This window comes from Medicago sativa, chromosome 1, assembly GCF_051527215.1.
Source record: "Medicago sativa cultivar Bolivia chromosome 1, Bolivia_mono, whole genome shotgun sequence".
NCBI classification, from domain to species: Eukaryota; Viridiplantae; Streptophyta; class Magnoliopsida; order Fabales; family Fabaceae; genus Medicago; species Medicago sativa.
In genome coordinates this window covers 79,928,832-79,953,333 of record NC_140749.1, presented here as the reverse complement: position 1 = coordinate 79,953,333, position 24,502 = coordinate 79,928,832, and the positions used below count along the sequence as shown (strand labels likewise).

Genomic DNA, 24,502 nt, shown 5'->3' with positions numbered 1-24,502 from the left:
ATTTGTTACATGTGTTATTTGTATTTAAAATTTAAAATTAAGAGTATTTTTGGAAAGAAAAGTCCAACCCAAAAGTGTGTTGAAAGGGGTAGTTTTCTTTATATATAGTATAGATATATACATATAAAATGTTTTTTTTTACTAAAGCTGGGTTATAAGACCCTGCAAAAAAAAAAAAAAAAATCTAACTGGTAACATATATTTTGCATTCCAACTAATTTCATATAAGATATGATATATTGGTCAAGTGGTTTGGGTGGTTTGGGAGTATGACTTAACTTAAATAAGTGTGAGCACCCTGGTTCGATGGGTGTTTTTTTTTTCAAATCTAGGTTCATTCCTTCATCTTCTTCAAACGGTTCATGCATATTTGAAAAAATATCACCCCTCGAAATCGAACCAAGGTGCTCACACACCAATATAAGTGTGAGCACCCTGGTTCGATTCCCAGGGGTGATATTGGTGTGTGAGCACCTTGGTTCGATTTCGAGGGGTGATATTTTTTCAAATATGCATGAACCGTTTGAAGAAGATGAAGGAATGAACCTAGATTTGAAAAAAAAAAGTTTAGAGATTGATTGGATTGGAGGGGAAATTTAATAAATTTGATGGTTTAAACTGTAAAATGTCATTAATTTAAAGTGGGGTGAATATGCAAATAATAAAATACATGCTAAACTTTTGCAAAATAAAATAATAAATGTGATTATTACACATGGCTATTTTTTATTGGTTTGGGTAAATTGCCCATGAGTTTTCAAAGGCAACCTAGGCCACACATGTCATTAATTTAAAATGGGGTGAATATGCAAATAATAAAATACATGCTAAACTTTTGCAAAATAAAATAATAAATGTGATTATTACACATGGCTATTTTTTATTGGTTTGGGTAAATTGCCCATGAGTTTTCAAAGGCAACCTAGGCCACACCTTAAAAAAATAGAGTAGTGATGAATGTAGCTATGATTTGATATTGTAAGTAAATAAATGATATCAAAATTTCAAATGAGATTTTTTCAAAAAAAAAAATGATGAATAGTCAAAGAAGGAGTTAGAAATGAAGAAATAATAATTTAGATTTTATTATCCAAAACATGTACACTTTGTAGCTTAGCTCAGTTGGTATGAACAATGCATAAAATATGTAAGGTTGGGGTTCGAACCCCGGCCAACAAAAAAAATAAACGGAGGTAAAATTGTTAAAACGGCGGCAGATAAGTGACGCGCCCACTGGGTGAAGAAAAAAATCTCTTTGGATTCTGTGTCCAAATTTTCCTTTTAAGAATGAAAGGCCTTACTAAGTCAAACTCTCATCATCATTCAGGGTTGCTTTTTGCACCCTTTAGTTTTTGTTTATAGGGCTCCACTATGTGTGCTTCAACATTTTTCTCAAACATACATTTCTAAAAATATTTTCAAAACTTGTATTTTTTTTTAATAAGCTAAATTAGTCCATCAAAATTAGCATTGCAGAGAATCGAATTTGAAACCTTAAGGAAGAGCACACTCGAAAATTTCAATTTTATGATTTATGAGTTGTCTTTTTTTAAGAAGATTAACATCGAAACTCACATCAACGACAAAGTGAAAAAAGAGGGTTATTATGGGTTTGAACCGTATCCACATCAAATATCTGTATAGTCTTTACCATATGAGTTTGAATATAGATAGCTAGTTTGGTATATTTTGATAGAACATCAAGAAATGTTTCAAATACGTGAATGCGACAAGCAGGATTCAAAGTTTCTAGACAATTTATTTCAAAAAAAAAAAAAATTGTTTTTGTTTTCTCATATAAACAAAAAGTTTCAATTTGAAAATCCAATGAATGGCACGAGTGTACGTATGCATGTATATGGTACTAGTATTTTGTTTATGCTTATGCAATCTTGGTCCACATGGTTCATTTTCATTCTGCAAAAAGAGCCAAGATTTGAACATGTAAAAGGTACAAAAAAAGCCTCGAGCAAAGAGCAATGAAATCACAAGGACAATACACATGCATTAAATAAGTAGATAAAGCATATTATGCATGAACGTGAATTATTGTTTTGATTATGATGGATTCATTTTAATAGCAGTAGTAAGTTAAAAAAACAGTGAGATACGTAGTAATAAATGTAAAACCAGAGTCTCTGACTGAAAATGTTTCATATAGGAACTGTTTGTAGTTGTTCTGAAAAGGCAAAAGAATACCATTTGAGTGAAACACCAAAAGCAGCAGCATGTATCAGGGGTCCATCTTTACTCTCACTGACACTAACACTTCATCTAAACGTTACAAGTGCTTGTCTAAACTCAGAATCATATTCCAGACAGTTACATCTCTCTCATTCTATGCACACATACACATGCACTATCACTCTCCATATTGCGACATATTGCGACCTAGCAAATGCATACTCTTATCTGTCGCTGAATACACTTCACGCACGAGCCATAACTATTGTTAAAACAACAACTAGTAACATTTATGTTATGTGATGAATTAGGGTTTCAATGTTACAAATAATATATATACTATTACTACAATTCAGTTTACAATATTACCCCTAAACCGTATACTCATGCCTTCTTTAATGTCTTGTATATATGCCTTCTTTAAGTTACTCTCTCCAAGTTTAAACCACACGAAAGCTTATAAATGCAATATGGTTCCTCTACTTATTGTACATCTATTTTATATGAAACACGATTTTGGTCTCTTTATTTAAATCTTAGATGTTGATGTTTCAATTTCACAAGTTTTAGTAGTTTTCTCCACTTTGGTGCTTATTTTTTGTGGCGTGTTTGATTTCATGAATGATGTGAAAGTATATTTGATGACGTGACATTATTAATTTAAATTAGAAACCTTGTTACAACTTTTTCTATTCTAAAAAAATATTGTCAAATGTATTTCTATAAGGGAAATGCTAACGAGTGTCTTCAGCACACTCTTTAAGTATTAAAGTTGTAAAATTTTATAAAAATTTATGTATTTATTGTATTAGAAATTAAATTAAGTCTTTAACTTTTTAAAGAATAATTTATTCATTAAGAATCTTTAAAGAGTATCAGGACAGGAGACACTCGTTAACAAGACCGTTTTTATAATGGGTCATAAAGAATAAGTCTCATGTTGTAAGGAAAAAAAAAATCTCAAAACTTGTGAAATAAAATGTTAAAATATTAGATTTATTAATTAGGGGGACTAAAATATTACTCCCTCCGTTTCAAAATGAGTGTCGTTTTAGCCAATTGCACACAGATTAAGGAATCTAATAAAGTAGTCAAACGTCATAGCAATTTTACCAAATTATCCTAATCAACTATTGATTTGTTTTTCATTAAAGAAAAAATAATACTTTGGAAGTAGTGTAACATAGAATTAATTGAAGGGTACAATTGAAAAGAAAAAGTTATTATTGCATTGAAAACCGAAAGCGACATTCATTTTGAAACAATTTTTTTTGGCTAAAGCGACACTCATTTTGAAACGGAGGGAGTATTTTAATGAAAATGGAGAATCAAGATTACATTTAACTATTTAAGCATCGCATGAAAAAGAAACATTAGCCTAGACAATTTAATGCAAGAAGGACTTTAGCTTTCATTTCACTCTGTCTCTTTCTTCCCACTCTCCTTTTCACTCTCTTTCTATCAGAAACAAACAAAGAGACAAACATGATGGATCAATCCAAGTACTACTAGTTTACAACAACAAAAAAACCAAACATCATACAAACAGTACATCTATTTTGTTTTAATTCAAACTAAAAACAACTTCACTGTTATTGTCTTCATCTTCACTTCCACTTTCTTCTTCTTCCATGTAATTTTCATTTACTTTATGTCCATCAAAACTCAAAGATTCCAATGTGTGGGGAGCATGGCCATTACCAAACGCACGAACGTGATCTTTTAGTGATCTTTTGTGTTTGAAATCAGAACCACAGATACAAAACCAAAGCTTCCCACAATTCTTCTCATGGGTCCTCCAATCTCCTCTCACAGCAAATGTCTTCCTACACTTCCTGCACTCGAATGATTTCCCTCCGTGCTTTCTCTTGTAGTGTGTTTGAAGGGTTCTGAAATCTTTCAGTGGTCTTGCCCTTGGATAGTTTATGTTGTTTCTGCAACCCTCAGCACAACAGTAACATGGTAGTTTCAGCATTGATGAAGATGATGCTGGTTTTGGCCCTTTTAGAGACTCCGGTCCTTTCCTATATTGAGATCCATGTCCCCACATATGCATCTACCATACAATACAACAATATCATAACTAGTACCATATATATATGAATCATGTTTTGATATTAATATAGTAAGCTCAATATGATTCATTCATGGAAGAAAAGTAAGGTGCACAAAAATGACACTATATTAGTGCTAATGAATGATTAATTTAAAGGCAAGGTTTATGTTTCATATGAGAGAAAAATGTTGTATCAGATATTTAGTCATGATATAGTAAAAATAAAGGATAAAAATATAATAATGGATGAACCTGCATGTTGTTGAAACGGTTGAAGGTTTTGTTGCAGACAGTGCAAGAAAACTGGGTAGGACCAACAAGGATTTGAGCAGGAGAAGGGATCCAATATTGAGGAATAATGGGAGTGTGAGATGGTTTGGAAGTGAAAGTTGGATTAATTAAGGCATTAAGTGCTACATTTACAGCACAAGTATGGTCATGGTGAAGAGAGGTAGTAGTAGAAATAGGTATTTGATGCAAGGGAGGGATAGTAGTAGTAATAGTGGGATGAGGGGGTGCGAGTTTGGGAGGTATTTGGTGGCCAGGAGGAGCAAGAGAGAGGAAGATGGAATCTTCATCATCTAAGCTGCTGCTGCAAGAGGCACTCTCACAAGAGAATGAGTAGTACTGATGATGAGTTTGCATGGTGATTATGCAGCATTTGGTTGATGGGATGGGATATATGAATAGGGCACGTAGATGATAAGGAAGGACTGTGGAGAGGGCTTTTTCAGTTTTTGTTTGAAATGGCCGGTAATTTGCATGCTGTACGTTTTATTTCTAGCTATTACCACCTCCTGCCGCTGTTATAAACAAAAATTCACTTTTTAGATTCATTCAATAAATGATGTATATAGTCTATATATAAACCACATATATCATTTATTGAATGAGCCTAAAAAGTCAACTTTTACTTATAATAGTGATCGGAGGGAGTACTTTGGAAACATTTGTACTCGGTTCAAGCCTCTCCTGCATTTTATAAAACAGTTTTTTATGTTTTAATACAACTTTTATAGTTGAACACTTTTAACTTTTCGACACTCATTTATCATAGTACTTTCTTCATTGTATCTCTATATCACTTTCTATCACATCACCAATTTATCTCATCTATCACGGTACTCTCTTTATTTCTTTCTCTATCAAAACGTAGACAAGATTATGGGTGTCTATTGATCATTTTTCGTATTAATATTAGGGGTGAGGATCCTCTCCATTAGTTTAACTAGCTAGGAATAATTTAATAGAACACAGAAAGCATTCCGGTGCAACGTGTGTGGTTTGTCAACCCATTGGATTGCTTGATTAGATGAGTAAGGCATAGGAACCACATTTTGTTTTACTTTTGGATGATGGAGTTAGTACGCTTGTACTAGGTCCCAAAATATGGATATATAGTATTACTTGTACTTTTTTCAAGCGTAGTGTTAACTTGTGTCTTAAGGGCACAAATTAAGAATCTAAAAATGGAATTAAATCATAAATTTTGTCTTGAAAAGATAAGATTTTAAATTTTTAAAATATTGAATGCACAATTTCCAATAAAATGTTTCTAACTTTGATTTCTTAACTTGTGTCTTAAGGACACAAGTTAACATTTCCCATTTTTTTTTTCAATTATCATGATTCAATAAATTTTGTCGTTAAAAAAGCATGTGTTTTTTAAATAGTAGTATGATGATATGCTTTTTTACGAGTGTGTCACCAAATAATGTGCATAGAGCATTGTGTCTACACGAGAATCGTTCGTATACATAATCTAAAGTGTTTAAAAAGAATTTTAAATTTTTGAAAATTTTGACCCGCTTAAACCCAATCAACATCGTCGTTCATTTCGTAAGTTTGGTTTGATTTAATTTCGTGAAAAATATTGCAAAAACTAAATTAAATCAAATTGATTACTTTTGATTTATTTTTATGTTTTTAGAGTCTAGTAACGAAATCCACATACATTAAATATTAAGAAGTAGAAAATTGCAATTCAAATTCTCACTCCTTCATATCATATATCTTTCACAAGTCTTTTACCATCTAAGTTTCACTAATAGTACTACACTTTATTTAGCATGTATGTGTTTTTTATTGCTAATTTAGTGCAATAATAATAAAACTATAGGATAAAGCTCACACATTAATTTATGTATCACCATTCTCTTTACTCCAATGCAGTATATATTGGTTCTTGAGTTTTCTAACTTGGTCCTGTGCCTGCATTTACTCTTTTGCGATGAACAACACACACCAAAAATTGATATTGTGCAATAAAAGGTGCAGTTTCTTTCCAATTGGAGACAGAGAAAACACACAAAAATGTACATATAAGTGCAAAGTGAGTGATAGTATGAACAGAGTAAGTAGACAAGGAAATCTGTAAAAGGGGAGAGTACGTGTGTCCCTCTTTCCAAGTGATAGCGATAGTGACAGACATTTGTGATAGTGATACTGATACAAAAGGGTGCATCTGATGAAGCTCAAGTGTAGTAGTATAGTAAGTCATGATACATCGATGTTGCTCATTCTTTGTGCATATATGATACATCTCATTCAATTTAAATACTGATTCAAGTGTGTGGTAAAAAGTAAATATAGATAGAGGCCATGAAATTAACTAATAAGAACATAAGTACAAATGAACATAATATAAGTACAAATGAATTTCGAAGTATATATCCATGTAAGCTCATGCTTTGACAATTTAATTATAGTTTTTTTTACTCCAATATTGTAGTTTTATTATTTCCATAAAAAGTTTATTTACTATAACATTCACCAAAAGCTTTGCATGAATTGACACATAGGTCTCATATTTTTGTAGGGTTTTTTACGCTGACTTCGAAGAATTGTAGGTAATTTACTCAACACTCAAGAAAAATTAACTACATGAGTAAATTTGCAAGTAAAGTAAAGAATAGTTTTTGGATACAACTTGTAAATTTACTCATGTGACTAATTTTTATTGGATGTTGCATAAATTACTTACAAATCTTCAAAGATAACCTAGCTAGGTCTCAACTTTTTATTTTATTCAAAGAAGCAACCCTGATTCCTTAATTAGCATGTGATCATAAATTTGACCATCGACTTGTACATAGGAAAATTCACTGTTTGAAAGAGATGGCCTTAAATATGCTTTATAAATCCTGAAATAGATTATCTCTACACTTATATGGGGAAGATTATTTCAAAATATATATATACAGACACAAAAAATATAATTCAACCACAAATTACAATTCTACCCATTAGTTAAAGTTGTTTTAGACACAAAAAAGTTGGTTTTTTAGTCATAACATTGTGGGAGTAGGCTTGCTAACTTACTCCTTCATGTTTTTAGGTGGAAGTAAGTTAGCAACCCCCTATATATATATATATATATATATATATATATATATATATATATATATATATATATATATATATATATATATATATATATATATATATATATATATATACACACTCATTCAAAACTCTTTCTTAGGTTTTATCTTCAATTCTTAAGCTAATTGAGCTTTAATTATCATCTGAAGTTCGATCGAGAGATAACCAAAATTTGTCAATAATTATTCTCATCGAAATTAAAATTTGTATTCTCCTAAACGATTGGTGAAGCAGTGAAGCTCGATAACCACTTAAAATTGAAATGAGTGGAAACTTTTGCATGATTAGCTAGATGGCATATATAAATGGTGAAATTCTGAATGTCGGGAGAAAAAGTGGGAGAAATATGAAACCATTTTTGTGTTGTGTTATGTTGCCCAGCTAATCAGGAATTGAAGCAGCACATGAAGGCTGTGGCACTTTTCACCTTGGGCAAAAAAAGAGAGAAGGGAGACACCATTAATGGGACCAGGTATAAAGAACTTGTTGGTAATGGTAGGACATATACTCCTTTATACCCTTGATTGGACATAGCCCTAATATAATCAAACCTGAACTCATTTATATTGACTGTTCCACCCATCCCATCAATCAATTAATATCTTTGCTATTGCTCACATTCAGGTAAATATTCCAATTTGAGTTTACCAAGTTTTTCATATGCTTAAATTATATGATCCCAGTTCAAACATAATTGTGAATATTGCACTTAATGACTTAGCTTTAGATATGCATTTTGTCACGTTTAATTTTTTCATGCTTTTTCTTTGCACCCTAGTCGTGGCTCTTGATATGTGAATATTCAAATCCTATCATATATGATAAAAAAAGCTTAAAGGCTAGTTATGCTTTCATTACCGTGAAAATTCATATAGCAAAAATTTACCTCACGAGCTTCCTACTAGTTGAGGAAAGAAAGCAATAATTTTCCAAAGATATATAGACAAGAAAATAGCTGAATGATAGCTACATTACAAACTCATGAGTTCATCAACTTAAATGCTATAAACATCATTCCTCAACTTGAAAAAAAAGCAAGAGATAATAGTAATACATAGTATATTTGTTCAAAAAAAAATACATAGAGATATATTGAGGCTTTGGATTCGATCTAACACATGACATGGATTGAATGACATGGGCCAAACAAGTACAGAAAGTGAGTCCTGTAGCTCGTGCACGAGTTTATGTATAGTGTGGGACTTGAATATGGGAAAGACAGATATAAAGTTTACCATTTTGTTGCTCTTGTACAAGAAAGGAAATTAACTTGGACGAACTCAACAGTAGTATATGAAATGAAACTTTCATAGCTCCTCATCATTCATATGTCACAGCCTCGTCTAAAGACTCTTCATGTTGTCCTCTGCAACCATTGTGATTTTGTGCTCTTATAGTTATATTTTCTCTCATAAGTCACAACCTTTTGTTCTATGTAGTTTTTATATCTCACTCAAATTAGACCGACATATTATGCCTTGGCCCCACTATATTTTATAGATTTATTTTATATATGCTCAAATATTTAAAAAAAGCTTGACTTTCATTATATCTAACTAAATAGTCATATAGTTGATAAATTGTGATGGATTGACGATTTAAAAAGTTTTATATATCAAAATTATTCAAATTTAATATTACTATTCCTAATGTTAATAGAATATTAATAATAGTTAGATTTAATTGTTTAACTAGTTATGAGTAGATGTGGCAATTGGATTCATCGAATTTGTATCCATTCGATCAATCTACTATAAAGATCATCAAATACATCCATTAAATAATTATTTTTAATGGGTGGATTTAAGCCATCCAATTTAATTTCAAAATTCCAATGGATCAATTTAAATGTCAATATAAATTCAATTAATCAAATATATAAAAAAATATAAAAAATAGAAAACCGAAAAAAATATATATAAAACTAAACATGAATTTTTCTAATATAATTGTTAATTTTTTAGTTTACTTTTTAATAAATATTAAGAAAATAATTAATGAAAATAAGACGAACAACTAGAGCTCCATCTTGGGTCACCGAGAATCAGACCACTGAAGCACCGCCGCCCACCACCGTGGGTCGTCGGAGCTATGCCGCCGGACCACCATGGTCAACGCCGGTGACCCTAGTCAACACCGGCAAACCACCCCATTTAATATTTTTTATTAATTATAATTAATCTTTTAGATAGAGAATAATAAAATTGAATTGGGCTAATATAATTAATCTTTTATTCAATTGGGCTTTTTAAGAAAACCTGTTTTGGGCTCAAACAAAAAAATATATATTTAGGGCTGCACTTTTTACGTACCAATTCTTTAAAAAATGACTATTACTTTTTCCACCCTGTGTCTTTCCTCGCGCGCCCTATTTTTTCCCAAAATACCCCTTGTCCGGATAACAGAATCCGAACACATTCCGGAATATTAATTCTGGATTTATTCGTGTATTTTGTCACTTCATCCACCCTGATGGATGATGATGCCAGTTATGAATGTATTGATTCAGATTATATAATCCAAAAATTGTAGATAACTTCCAAATTATATAATCCGAAAAGTGTAAATCACCCCGTTGAAAAAAAAATCCGAACAAATTACTTGCATGCATACAGAAATTGAACTAACATTCCATGTGATGTTCCTCAAGGATTCAAATGTGGTCCGTTTGAGCAAGATTTCACCGATTTTGGTTTGATTTTTGCAGTTCGGATTTTGGGATTAGAGGGGGAGAGAGAGAGAGAGAGAGAGAGAGAGAGAGAGAGAGAGAGAGAGAGAGAGAGAGAAAAGTGAAACTGTAAAAATGGGGGGTGAACGCCCTTTCATACTTCGAATGAGTCCGGAATATGTAATCCGGACAGGAAGTTAATATTCCGGAATATGTATTCCGGAGGGTAATTTAGTCATTTTTCCAGGGCTCGTGAGAAGGGCACAGGGTGGGAAAAGTAATAGTCTTAAAAAATACCCCCACAAAAAAAATCACTTAAAAAATATGCTAAAAAGTATAATAATAAAAAAAATACATTTCAATGGATGGATAACCATCCATTAATAATCTAATAATGGATGGATTTTATCTTTAATGGCTTTTTTTAAGAATTTTAGTGAATTGTAATGGATTAATGGACTTTTTTGATCCATCCAAACCATCCATTTTTTCACTCTTAGTTATGAGTAGTTAGGATTTAGTTACTCAATTAGTTGATACAAGTAGACTCTAAATAGAATTATATTTACGTAATTTATAATTTTTTATCAATCAAAATATTGTTCATATTCTAAATAAAATATTTATGGTGTTAGATAAAAAAAAAATCAACTTTTACTTAATTTCTATGTATTTTTTTTTGGTATTGTTACAATGTAACAGGAAAGGAGGAAAAAAAAAAAGAGGGAGAGAAGAAATTAAGTTCCAAGTTTATCTCTCAGGATGAGAGATTCCATGCTAGGCGGAGGGCAGTTCCAGTGAGCAGAGCACCTTGCATGTGACCCGCCATAAAATCTGCACACATATTTTGTTCCCTAAGAACATGCACCAGTGTTGTATTTCCATTTCCTTGTAGAGCATCTTTAATATGAAGGATGTCAGTAGCATAAGTGTGCAAGGAATGATCACGACCATCAATAATCAGGTCAACTGCTTCCAAACAATCACTTTCGAAAATAATGTTGACATAGCCTTTTTTACTACAAAAATCAAGACCTATCTGGATAGCACGTAACTCAGCTAATAACGCATCACCTCCAGTTTCATAGTGAGAAAAACCAGTTATATCCAATCTCCGTTGTGGTTGCGTACAACACCACCAGCACCTAAACAACCAAAATCTTCTAGAAAGCTACCATCAATATTGAGTTTGAGTGTACCTTCCGGAGGAGGGATCCAATGAGCTAAGAGGCGCGATGAGTGTGGGTCCAAACCAAGATTGGGATAGTAAAAAATGCATTCATCATGTAACAAAAAGGTCTTTCTCACCACATCTTGGATACGCCAATGTTGATCCTCAAAAATAGTATTGTTTCTCCAACACCAAGCATACCATACTCCTGTAACAAACAAGGTAGGGGAAGTACCATTTGTCATCTTATGAAGCCAAACCTTGACATCAAACTCAGAGAAAAAATTATTATAACGCCCCATATTCAAGCGGAGCCAAAACTCTCTAGAGTGCGGACAATCACGTAAACAATGAAGAATATTCTATGTGGGTGAAGAGCAACGGGTGCAGCTTGGAGAAGCTACCATGTTGCAATGATGCCGACGGGCATTAATAAGGAGAACATTATGAAAACAAAGCCATAGAAAGTGTTGGAGTTTTGCTGGTACTTTAAGGCGCTAAAGCCAATTCATGTTACAATTCACATTCTAATCTCTGTTTTGTTGAAGAAGCCAATGATATCCACTCGAGCAAGTATATTTACCTTTCTTAGCATGCCTCCAAGTCCACACATCTTGAAGTCGTACATCCAAGTTATTAGGAGCTGGAAGCTGATGAATATAATGAACAATATCAGTTGGTATCATAGTGGCAAGACCTTGCAAGTTCCACCTACCATCATCCCACATTTCTATGTATTTAGTTGCAATATTCGTAATAATTTTGAAAAAACAAAAAGTTGAAAGTGTTTTCAAAAACCCCTAGTTAGTGTTGTAATGGAACAGGCTTAAGAGGCTCAGCCCAATCATTATTTGGGTTATCCAATAGCAAAGCCTATTAAAAATAGGGATTTACTTTTCAACCCTATGTCATGCTAGCGCACCCTATAATTTTTCCAAAAATACATTTTGTTCAGATTTTAGAATCCGAACAAGATTGTTAGGGTTTTTCAGATTCTAAAATATGAAACTTCACGTACTTCATTTTTTGTGTTGTATTTGTTGTCAAAGGTCTCTGCTGACCGTCGTAGAATCCACACATAAACTGCACACAAATTGCAAGGATTCTATGAACAGTCAGCAATGACCATGACACCATAAACACTCCTAAAAAACTAAAAAATGTTTAAGAAAAAGAAAGAAAAGATGGGAAGTGAAATATGAATGAAATTTTTAAAATTGCATGCCTATTTATAGCTGTAAATCAGTCCTAGACCACAACCACATTCAAAGGAAACGTTTTCCATGGTCCAACTGATCAAAAATGCATTAAACACACCACAAACCGTCCAAACCTTTGGTGAAACGTCATAGTCCACCTAGTCTAAGAGTTTTCGGATTATACAATCTGAATTTGTCTAAATATTTTTGGATTGTATAATCTGAAAAGCATTAGACTGTGTTTAAGTTTCATTTTTGGTAGGTTTCCATGGCCCATGACATAGGAAAAAAATTTAAAAAAGGTACAAAAATAATTAAACAGCTTAAAACAATACAATAACATAAGTGATGGATCTTTTGTGAAGGTGTTCGAAGAGATACTTTTGTACTTGATCTTTTTTACTTGGTTTAATTTTTTCTTTGAGAGGTGATGTTTGTTTTCATGTTCGGTAGGATTACAAACATATTTAAATAATTAATTTGTAACATACTCTCTTTAGTTATAATTATAAGTAAATATTTCTTTTTAGATTCATCGAATAATTGATATGTATGGTTTACAACATAGTCAAAATGCATCCGTTAGTTATTTAATGAATTCGAAAAGAAAATATTTGTTTATAATAGTGATCAGATAGAGCATATATTTAAATCAATTAAATTTGAGGCCTGTGGGTTGTTAGTGATAGAGATCGACGTTGTAATTTTAAGAAATCAATTTTTTTTAGGAGAATTAAGCTCAATTTTGATCAAAAACATTTCTAAAATGGTTATTAGTATCACTTTATTAATTAATTAATAAAAGAATCTATTTCCCAATTTTTTTAAAAAATAAAGTCAATTAAATTTGATAGAAATGTTGGGACAAAATAAAGCTTTTACCACTTACAAAATAATTGTTGCATTGGCAAAAAAAAATTGCTCAATAGACATCTCAATCTCACTTTTGATCGGGTCGTAATTTCATATAGGCTATATTTATGTTTAAAATCAAATCAAATCGTAACTTTGAACCGGGTTTTTTAGTCAAGTGTGTAATTTTGAGATGTCTATTTAGCAATCATCCCTTCATAATGTATAAGCCATAAGTGTGCTATATTTTCTTGAGCCCGTGACCGTTGGTTGTCTTTGTTTTGTATCATACACGTTTTTTTATGTTAAAAATATACAAAAATTGCTCTTCTCGCAACATTTGGATCGTTTACGTATGATTGTGTGATTAACGAAGAATTTGTGAAATTTGGACCGATTATGCGTGATTATGTTGTTAAAATGGTGTAATTTGAATCAATTATGAGTGTGTATTGATTACATGTCATTAATGACTTGGTTAATGGCATTGAATGTTGTTCTGCTGCTATACCAGTACCCAGCGTGAGTTAACTCACGTTGGAGTTCAACGTGACTTAAGTCACGCGGGGGGTATTTTCATCAGTTTATATGCGAGTGTGCAGTTTTTTATGGGAGAAAAGCAATTTTCAAAATATACTGCACTAAGTGTTATAAAAGCTACATAAACTATCATTAGCCTAATCAAAAAATTTGGGTACAAAAAGCCCAATTTGATTTTGTAAGATGGTATTGATTTTTTTTTTTTGTAACATTTTGTTTCTTAACTTGTTAACGGAAGTTAAATTTAGTCGAGCTCGGTTGAGATTTATCGACTATGATTCCCTTACTTCAAGCGATTAATATGAGATCATGGCGCCCTCACGTTCGGCTTCTTTCTCCTCTCATCGGCATGATATGCCGACACGTTTTCTTTATGCACAGCCCCACTACTGATAGTGTCTAGTCCCTCATTTCTCAGAGCAATTATTGGTGTTTAGGGAAGCAAATCATGATTTATGCGTCATTGTTTAGTCCCACTGTTTTTTGACCCAATTTTAAGCCTCCAACAGCCCACTTTCTGAGTTAGTGGCCTTCAGAAAGAACCAGCTTCCTCACTCGGTTGTCCCAACATTGCTTGTCCTTCACTCGGCCAAGGACTCCCTCGCCTAACTTTTATAAACTCCTACTTAATGAGTTTGACTAACATGAGTTTTTTTATGTGTAAACAAATGCCTCATGTGTTGTATCATTGATTGATCATTTAGAAATAAGTTGATGTGACACAAATAATTGAAGTTGTGTGTGAACGGTGTCATTATTGCATTGTAAAGGAGGAGTTTAGCCATTGTGATTTGTGAACCAATTTGGCTTCCAATAGGTCAATTTATATTACTCCTTGCTGATTTCACTTAAACCAATTGTAACCTCAGTCCTCCCACCTAATTAAACGATTAGTTCTCCTGACTATAAGGTCACCGCCTTTTTAAGTAGTTTTGAAAGCTAGGAACATATATCTCAATTTATTTCCCCTTCAATCCCTTTCATTAGAAAACTTTTGTCGATCTAGAAATATAGTCGAGGTATCAGATGATAGTCCTCAGTTGTGATTCTATTTCCTCAAATAAATACACTCCAGTTATGGGTTCCTTAACTGCTATAATATCGCGTTAAGTATGGTGTTTTAAGGGATTTTTGTTAATGAACTAAGAAATGCATGTCAATAAAGATAAAGTTGTAGATATAAAGGGATGAAATAGAGTAAATAAGCTTTATGTTTGATTTATTGTTTGTTTAGAAAATCATACAATATGAGTATTTATATACAAAACTATTCATACTATAAAATCGACATATATATCCTACACTATTTAGCATTGCTTAACCATTTGCGTGGGCAATTCATCAGTTTTCCCTCATTGAAGGGGTGTGTGGCTCCCCACGTTTGGCTTGTAACTTTCCTTTTCTTGACATAATTCGTTGATAAGGTTCAACATGTACAATCTCCCTTAAAATATGTTTCCTTAATCATCACTATCTGCGGTTAGTGACACTATAAACATAAAACGTTTGATTAACCTTCCATCAGTTGAGGGGAAAATCATATATCCTTAAATCAATTATCTTTCGATTTTGGCTAATAGAATAATTACTTTTAGGTGTAAACACACTTAAGTCGGTAAAAGCTTGTTATGGGTTGTAAGGTTGGAAAGGAGCGTACATTGATAGATCATAATAAGATGCTTATATAGCCTAGTGGATGTCGTATTGAGCTTGGTCCAACCTAAAAATTCAATCTAAAACAAATGATATATACTACAATTAAGTCTAGTGTAAGTGGTTGTTGATGGAAGCTACATTTAGCTAAGATCGACTGAGATTTTCCAACTGTGATTTCCTTGTTTTAAGCGATTCATGCTGAAGAACTTTGTCCCTCAGTTGTGTATTCCCTAACTTTTCTAATAAAGCGTTAAGTACAATTGTTTTTTTGTGTTTTTTAGCTACAATAAGAAATAGATAAATAAAAGCATATAAATAAAGGGAAGACTTGCGAAAATAAGTTTGTTTTATTGATTGGATATTTTAATTACAACATATGAAAATAATATTTATAGCGGTATATTGTCGATTAGCCAAACAATGTGGCCTACAATGTGTAACCCATATTAGGATAATTTTCACGGGTGTCTGTGATAACTCCCATGTTAGTGGGATCGTGGCGTCCCGCATTCGGCTTTGTTATCTTCACCTCGACATGATTTGTTGACACTATCTCCTTATGCACAGCCCCCACTATCGATGGTGTCCATACCCTAATCCCACATTACGATTATTGGCGTTGAGAACAACAAATTGTGGGTGATGCATCATGATCCAATCTCACTACGTCTTTGACTCGGTTTTGAGTCTCTAACAACCCACGTTCAGAGTTAGTAACCTTGCGAAAGAATCAACTTTCTTCCCTTAATTGTTTTGACATCACCTATCCTTCACTCGACTTAGGAGCTCCCTCGCTTGATTGTTGTAATCTCTTACTAATCAAATTCCACTAATATGAAAGTTATATGTAAACAGTGATAAAAAAAAATGGATATATAGTCACGCGCTTATGATCCAGCTGTGAAAATTGCAATATGAAGGATACACTTTGAAGAAGAAAAAAATGTGAAATATGGTTGGCAGTGAGGTTTGGACGTTGGCCTTTGGAAAGCACGAAAAGGCAACATAGATTCAATCCATTCACATTACGCGGCATAAGAATCGCGTGTAATGTTTGACATCTTGTCATTCAGATTCGGATTTGTATTCCCTTTCCTTTGGGATAGAGACTTCCCAAGTATCTTCCATGCATATCCTTTTATTTATTCTTCCAATCATATATAATATAGCTATGTTGTTTATGTTTCAACAATGATATTTCAACCTTCATCATTTTCTAACATTCATTAAAATCTTATTTTCTCAATCCTCTCGTTAAACAAAAATGACTCGGCAATCTTTTATAAAAAAAAAAAAAGAAAGAAGGGCTTTGATAATCTTAAAGTTCAACTTGAACGTAGATAAAATGTATCAAAAATTCTCTATAAAGAAATTTTAGTATCTATTTTTATCGCTAATATATCATCACACACACACACATATATAGTAAGCATATGATAGTGAAATTAACATTTTTCTTAATTTTATTTAGCGGAAGTGTAAATGAATTTTACAACTACTATATAACTAGTTAACTACTATATGTATCAAATGAAAATATAGTATTCGTAATTTTAAATTAATGATAATCTTTTTGACAAAATAATTAATATCAGAATGAAACTATTTTACATTTGATGCACATGTGTTTATTAATTTTCTGTTATTCTATCACCACAATGAAAGCTAAAAGAATAAAATTATAAATGTTGAAATTTAAGAGCATTTGAATGAATGTTGGAAAATTGAAAGATTTAAGGTAAGTATAGTTTGGTTGTGAGTTAAATATAGACTGATTAATAATTTAAATTTTCTTTGAATAAGTCAAATTAGTCTATTAAAATCGACATCGAAAAATTGAATATAAGACTCTGAAAAAAAAAACACTCTAAAATATCAATTCAGCACAATCAAAGAAACTCAAGTTAGTTATCTGAGAGCATTTTTAAAAGTATTTTTTTTGTGTTATAGCATGCTAATTATGAAAACCCAATTTTAATTTTTTGTCAAAAAAATGAAAACCCAATTTTAGAATTCATTTATAAGATGAAGTAGTTTTGTTAAAAACATCAAAAAAGAGAGATTGTCAGAAAAGAATAAAAAGATAAGAATTCATGATCTTATCCAACGAAGGTGACCCGAACGGATAGAAAAGGTGACGTCATTGCTAACGCACGATGAAAATGCGAATCAAAATGACCCTTTTTTAGTTACAGAATCAAACACTTAAAAAAAAAAACAAATCGTACAATTGTGTAGATTCAATAATACAAAAAAATATAATTTATTTTCCTCAGAAAAGAAATACGTTTATATCCACAAGTCCTAGCTCAACTAGCAAATGCCGAAATTGTTAGGCCGGATGCCATGACCGGGGTTCGAACCCCGGTACCTCCACTTGTGTGTGTGAGTTTATAATGACTTTGTCATTTCGTCTATCTACCAAAAAAAAAAGAAATACGTTTATTTATTTGAGTTTTATTATGATATATGATATTTATACAACTATTTTGTTACAATTTTTATACAACCCTCTCTTTCATATTGAACTCATACACATGTCGACATTGATGGTTAGTTAGCTTTTACCGACTATTCATCATAGTCAGATTTTGTGAGCTCGTTTAAAATTCAAACTTATTAGTAAGAACGACGAATAATAAATGCAAGTGCAACGGTTCGAATCTCAAATTCTTCATTATTCACTTTAAAAGTGAATTGAATTTCTAATTATTGTACTATTTGACAAAAAAATTAATATTATTGGTATAAAGTGATAAATCAACTATTGATTTTAATCAAGGAATTTTTTCCATCTCATCACATGGCGTTTTAGAGATCTTAGCATACTAGACGTGGTAGTAATAAACCCTTTTATTTTTTTTTATCTTTTTTATAGATCATAGATAGAAGAAATGACAAATAACTGAATCTAACACTCACATGAGTAGAGGACCGGGGTTTGAACCCCAATATGATGTCTGCTCTTGCAATTTTGGCATTTTTGCCAACGAGAGCAGAGCTAGGACTTATGGACATATACCCTTTCATTTTACTATCCACTATATATGAATGAGGAAAACGTTTTAAAATTTTCAGGATATCTTACAATCTTCTTCCTTTTCCAAATAAACGGTCATTAACTTATTATTATTATTAATCTATCAAATTAATTTCTTAGTCATTTTGAACATAGAAAAAAATTCAAGTATAAACTATTTATTATATTTATATAATTCAGGGAGTAAAAGAGAAAGTGATAAAGTACTTTTTTTACAAGTAGTTCAGCGGTTAGAGAAATTCACCTTGAAGGTGAATAGACAAGGTGTCCAGGGTTCGAACCTCGGCTCCTGCATGTATTATGCATTATTCCTTACCAAGTGAGTTAAGCTCACAGGGAGAGAAAATGATAATTTAGTGATATTTTTTTAAGCAAAAGAAAGGGTGCAGAGGGATCTCCAACTGCAACATCTTGAAATATATAAATAGAAATAAAAGAACAAAAGAGAGGGGGGGGGGGGGTATAAACAAAAACTCTCGAGAATAAAAGAAGAAAAAGACAAAACCAAAACAAATAAAACAACAAGAAGATAGAGGAGCAACATTAAACCAAATTACTAGCGAGGCGAACGACTGGAAGCTCCGACCTTAAACCCTTTGCTAGTCTTAGAGTGTTGCTTTAACTTGTTCTTCTTTTTCTTTGGAGCCACCAACTGAAATTTTTCATTTGTGTCTAAATTAACAATATTTTCCTTCTGACCCATGTTAGCCCATGAATCCCTTAGAAAATCCACAGTTTGTTGGGCCACAGTAGGAACAAGCTCTAAAACTTGCATGTCATGAATGCCATTTTCACTCAAATTTGACAAGTTAGAGTTTGTCACCACTATGAACCTACCATGATCCCCTTGAGCATGATTTATCGGTACCACTTTCTCGTTTAACTCTTCTCGAAAGAAAGTGTCGATTGAGTTTGCAGCAGATGCTTCATCACGATTGTTAACTATTTTTCCTTGATCTGATGGGGATTTTGGTAAAAGGTGTTGCCATCTAACTCCACAATGGGAATGAGATCAACATCATGATCATTAGTGGCAAAACTATCGACGTTTGTATCTAAAAATTTTGCATTTGTTACTGAAGAAGGCAAATGGGCAACAACAATTGTAGAGTTTTTCTCATCCTGATTAGTGAATTTTTCTGTTATCACAACCTCTTGTGCTTTGGGTTTATCCTCCTTATTACTTGCAACCATTTTTTCATGTTTTAACTTGTTACATTGAGATATGTAATGACACAATTATTACAATATTCAGGATGTTTTTCATAGACAACACCAACATGAAATGCAAACCCTTCCCTCTCGACTAAAATATAGTTACAAAGAGGTTTTGATAAATCAACAAGCAGCCTTGCATAATGACCAAATACTCTATGTCTAATAGGTTCATCTAAAGCGCATACCAACAACACAAGCAATTTCAATTAAAGTTTTTTCTCTCAAAATATTTCCGAGGGAGATCAGAGAAACGAATCCGAACCCGGGCATTAGATTGTTTCTGAGCGTTGTGGTAGAAGTCAGGAACAAGAACCCATTGCGACAAGCGAAGGATACCAAATTTGAGATTCCAGAAACCCATCGACCAAATGGAGCACATTTCCTCAATAGTTAAGAATTCAAATTCGAAGAAACCTTTGCCCATTGCGATAATTTAGTGATAATATAGAGGTTACTGGAAAGTTTATTTATTCTTTTCCCTACTTATTATTATTATTATTATTATTATTATTATTATTATTATTAAATATGTTTTTTTTTATCCTTATAGTTATTCAAACTTTTTGTTTTAGTCTCTAAAAATAAGTTGTTTGATTTTTTTTCTCTAAAAGTTTTTCCATTTGCACTTTTAATCATAATTTTAAGTCAGATTATATGTACCCTTCAAATTTTTAAATGCATTTTTGCTGAAATATTTAAAATATTATAAGAACATGTAAAAGAAAGTAATTTTTTTAAAAAAAAATTGATCCAATTCCCTAAAAAAATAATTAAATGAATTTTACTGTGTAAAAAAATATAAAAATTCATCTTTTGTTAAAATGTTATACTTTTGCAAAGGAGAATTCTATACAACGGCGAAGCTAGTATAAATTTTATGAAGGGACCAAATATAAAGAAAGAATAAAATATATTTTAAAAACTAATATAATAAAATAAAAAGTTGATTTAAAAACAATAATTAAGATTGACGATGAAAAACTTTTCAAAAATTAAAAGTGAAAATTCTTCTACGAAAATTAAAAAAAAATACTTACAAAATGAAAAACATATTTAACATCTTCTTTATTAGAAAAAAAAACCTACCGACTATTTCTTAACCAAACGAAAGTGTAGAGGTTTTATTTCACATTCTTATCCAAAATTAGGAGAAAATAAAAAAGTACTACTAGTATATTTCTGTTTCACTCCACATGAAAAAAAAAAAAAACAGAAAAAAACAAAGATGGAATAAAGAATATAAAATGCATCAAAGATTCTTCTAGTTTTATACGCGACGCCCCGCCCCCGATATTTTCCCGAGTTCTTCGCGAACTGTCTCATTTTCCCTTCTTTGTTTCTCCTTCATTCTTTTTCTTTCTTTTATTTTTTTTTTATTTTTCTTATTCCAATTTTTGATTCTTCTTCAGATCCCATATTCTTTCTTCATCGATATCCCCACTCTCTCTCTCTCTCTTGCTTCCACAAAACGCCATTCTCTTCAGAATCGATTATTCCTCTTCTTACATAAACCATTTTTGCCTTCACAATGCAGCGTTTCAAAATGGGTTTCTCTGATTATATCCAAGCATTAGAACAAGAACGACGTAAGATTCAAGTCTTTCCTAAAGAACTTCCTCTTTCGTTAGAACTCGTTACACAAGGTACGTACATACCCTTTTTGTTTTTTTTTATATATGATTATGAGTTAAAGTTTGTATTTTTTTTATCTGGGTTTGTTTTATTTTTGAAAAATAATTTTGGATGTTTTTGGTTGATTATTAGCTATTGAAGCTTGTCGACAACAATTGTCTGGAACAACAACTGAGTATAATTTGAATGGACAATCTGAGTGTTCTGAACAGACAACATCAACAGATGGACCTGTTTTAGAAGAGTTTATTCCAATTAAGAAAAGGGCTTCTTCTTATTCTCATGAAGTGTTTGATGATGTAGAAGATTATGATCAACATTTTCATCACAAGCAACAAAAACTTTCATTAGATAATAAGAAGAAATCTGACTGGCTTAGATCTGTTCAGTTATGGAATTCAGATCCTTCATCTGAAGAGGTAATAATAAACTCATAGCTTATTTTTCAATTATTGTTGATTGTTGTTTTAGTTTTTTTACTTTTTGTTAAACTAAAGGGAACAAACAATGAATTATAAGTAATTGACCTTGTTTTGTTTTTGTGAAAAATTGTTTAGGATGTTACTAAGAAAACAGTGCCTGTGTTGGAATTGAAGAGAAATGGAAGTGGTGGTGGTGCTTTTCATCCATTCCATAAAGAAGATAGAGTTAACAACAAGACAAGTGAATTGTTAAGTAAAGGACAACCCTCTTCGACCGGTGTAGCTGCCGTGAGTTCTAATGCGGCTAATGTCACCAGTAACAATGTTGGAGACATCAAAAGAGACGAGAAAGAGGAAAAGAGAAAGCAGCGACGGTGCTGGTCGCAGGAGTTGCACAAGCGATTCTTGAAGGCGCTTCAGCAACTTGGTGGTGCAGATTGTGAGTATCTTAATATATATACATCAAGTTCTGATTGTTATGTATTCATGTTGTTAATGTAATTAATTAACTGCAAATAGAATAAATGTTTAATGTGTTTTTTGCTTCTGTTCTATAGGTGCCACACCAAAGCAAATCAGAGAGGTAATGAATGTTGATGGCCTCACAAATGATGAAGTCAAAAGCCATTTACAGGTTTGTAGATATGTTCTTCTTCCCAACTCTTTTGTTGTCAATTTTCATCTGAGTATTTGTTTTGATTTTGTGATTTCTATTATCTAGTTGAATCTTTTAGTTTTAACTGTTTCATCTTGTTTTAGTCCCTTTCAATTGCATAGGATTTCAAAACAAACGAGTGATAGTTTTTGTTGTTACAGAAGTTACACTAACAGTTTAATATCCTCAATTAAAATCAATTTTTTTTTTTCTGTTTTGCACAGAAATACCGGTTGCATACTAGAAGACCAAGTTCAACAAATAACGAAAGTGCCAATTCACAAACAGCAGCACCTTTTGTCCTTGTAGGCAACATTTTTGTCCAACAACAAGAGTATGGTGGGGTAGCTTCATCAACAACAACAGGGGAAATGACAAAAGTGGTTGCACCTTCTGGAATCTATGCACCAGTAGCCACACATCCTCAAGTTGCTACAATTAATAAACCAGAGTTCAAGAGGTTTGAGCATTCAATCTCAGATGAAAGGGGTAATAACAGTGAAGGTGCTGTTCATTCAAATTCACCTACATCTTCATCCTCTACACATACTACTACCAATACTTCCCCTGGTTATTGAGTTTTAATTTTTTAATAAACATGTAAAAGTTCTGTTACTAAATTGCTGTAGAAAGTTCTTTGATATATTTTTCTTTTGACCTTTTTGTTGTATAATGTTATTTCCTCATTTATGTTGTATGTGATTTAAATTATAGAGTTAAAATACTCAGCAAGTGACAGTTTTGATGTTGAATAAGTCACACCTTTTTTAGATGGATACTACCATGTTATCTCTTTAGAACAAGATGAAATGAAATTTCAATTTTTTAATTTGGAAGCATTTTCAACATGTCTTAAATTCTTAATTGGTCCAACCTATCAAGAGGTGGCTTCTGTGTTGATCCATCCTAATAAGTGTGTGTTGAAGTCACAATGAGTTTGACGATATAATCGGTAGTACAATGAATTCGTTAGAAGTTCCAAAATGAAATTTTGTCAAATCCAAAGTTGTACAATGTGATTTTGTCAAATTCACTAGCTAAACCGAACATAGACCAAGTGGATTACCATAATTTGGTCATTGCATGCAAGGAAAAGAGGGAGGCCGGGGAAAAGGGTTGGAGCCGTGGAGGTGCAAGTCAGGTCAGGTGAAGAGATTGGAAATGGGAGATGAAGTTAGGGTTGAGGTGCAATATTAATCCATATCACCATCTTCGTCAATGACTGTGTAACATTAATTTAGTAGGATACAATTTATATTTCTCCTTGTCACATACCAGAGATTAAAAAAAAAATGAAGCGACTAAAGTTATAATATCTTCTATTTTACATTTATTGGGACGAAAAACATATTTAAATTTAAGTCATAATTCACATGATTTATGAACAATTTATTGAAGTTGTAAACCCTAAGATTTATCCTATCAAGGTACAAATCACTCAAAACTGAATTTTGATTATATTACTGTTCTAACTCAATTATATGTATTGCTCCTTGGCCTTGAGCATGACCAGAACTAATAACCACACTATTTGTTGGTTAGTAATTGGTATAATGTGCATTCATTGAATGGTTCACCTGCAACATCTTGGTTGTTTGAGATTGGAATGAGTTTGATTGAGTTAATGGGGGAATATTATAACAGTTGCACGGTGATTCACAAGAAGTATCTAAGAATATCCCCTAGAATATGCAATGAACATTACCAATAATAGGACAAAGAAGATGCAGACATATGTCACTTGTGAAAATGCCATTTTCAGCTACTGTGAATTACAATATTGTAGGTTTCAAAAAGCTCTATCAAACATACGAAATTAATTGGG

The 24,502-nt window shown here is 32.1% G+C and overlaps 2 protein-coding genes across 2 annotated transcripts; one reads left to right on the top strand and one right to left on the bottom strand.

The window, feature by feature from the left end:
• Positions 1 to 3,570: 3,570 nt before the first annotated feature.
• LOC146957927 (zinc finger protein WIP6-like) lies at positions 3,571 to 5,012 on the bottom strand. The gene is made up of 2 exons (XM_085739603.1): positions 4,493 to 5,012; positions 3,571 to 4,240 (listed from the first exon to the last, which is right to left on the bottom strand). The coding sequence occupies exons 1-2, from the start codon at positions 4,883 to 4,885 to the stop codon at positions 3,749 to 3,751; spliced, it is 885 nt and encodes a 294-aa protein (XP_085595729.1). The 5' UTR covers positions 4,886 to 5,012; the 3' UTR covers positions 3,571 to 3,748.
• A 16,256-nt stretch (positions 5,013 to 21,268) lies between these two features.
• On the top strand, positions 21,269 to 23,506 carry LOC146957926 (transcription factor HHO2-like). The gene is made up of 5 exons (XM_085739602.1): positions 21,269 to 21,611; positions 21,733 to 22,019; positions 22,158 to 22,461; positions 22,580 to 22,656; positions 22,902 to 23,506. The coding sequence occupies exons 1-5, from the start codon at positions 21,497 to 21,499 to the stop codon at positions 23,253 to 23,255; spliced, it is 1,137 nt and encodes a 378-aa protein (XP_085595728.1). The 5' UTR covers positions 21,269 to 21,496; the 3' UTR covers positions 23,256 to 23,506.
• Positions 23,507 to 24,502: the final 996 nt, after the last annotated feature.

What these genes read in the sequence shown, in the direction of transcription:
- LOC146957926 (XM_085739602.1), top strand. Translation starts at nt 21,497, where the DNA reads ATGCAGCGTTTCAAAATGGGTTTCTCTGATTATATCCAAGCATTAGAA. An exon ending in GCAACTTGGTGGTGCAGATT is followed by an intron (nt 22,462 to 22,579) that starts GTGAGTATCTTA and finishes TCTGTTCTATAG; the next exon opens with GTGCCACACCAAAGCAAATC. An exon ending in AAGTCAAAAGCCATTTACAG is followed by an intron (nt 22,657 to 22,901) that starts GTTTGTAGATAT and finishes TGTTTTGCACAG; the next exon opens with AAATACCGGTTGCATACTAG.
- LOC146957927 (XM_085739603.1), bottom strand. Translation starts at nt 4,885, where the DNA reads ATGCAAACTCATCATCAGTACTACTCATTCTCTTGTGAGAGTGCCTCT. An exon ending in ACCGTTTCAACAACATGCAG is followed by an intron (nt 4,241 to 4,492) that starts GTTCATCCATTA and finishes ATTGTATGGTAG; the next exon opens with ATGCATATGTGGGGACATGG.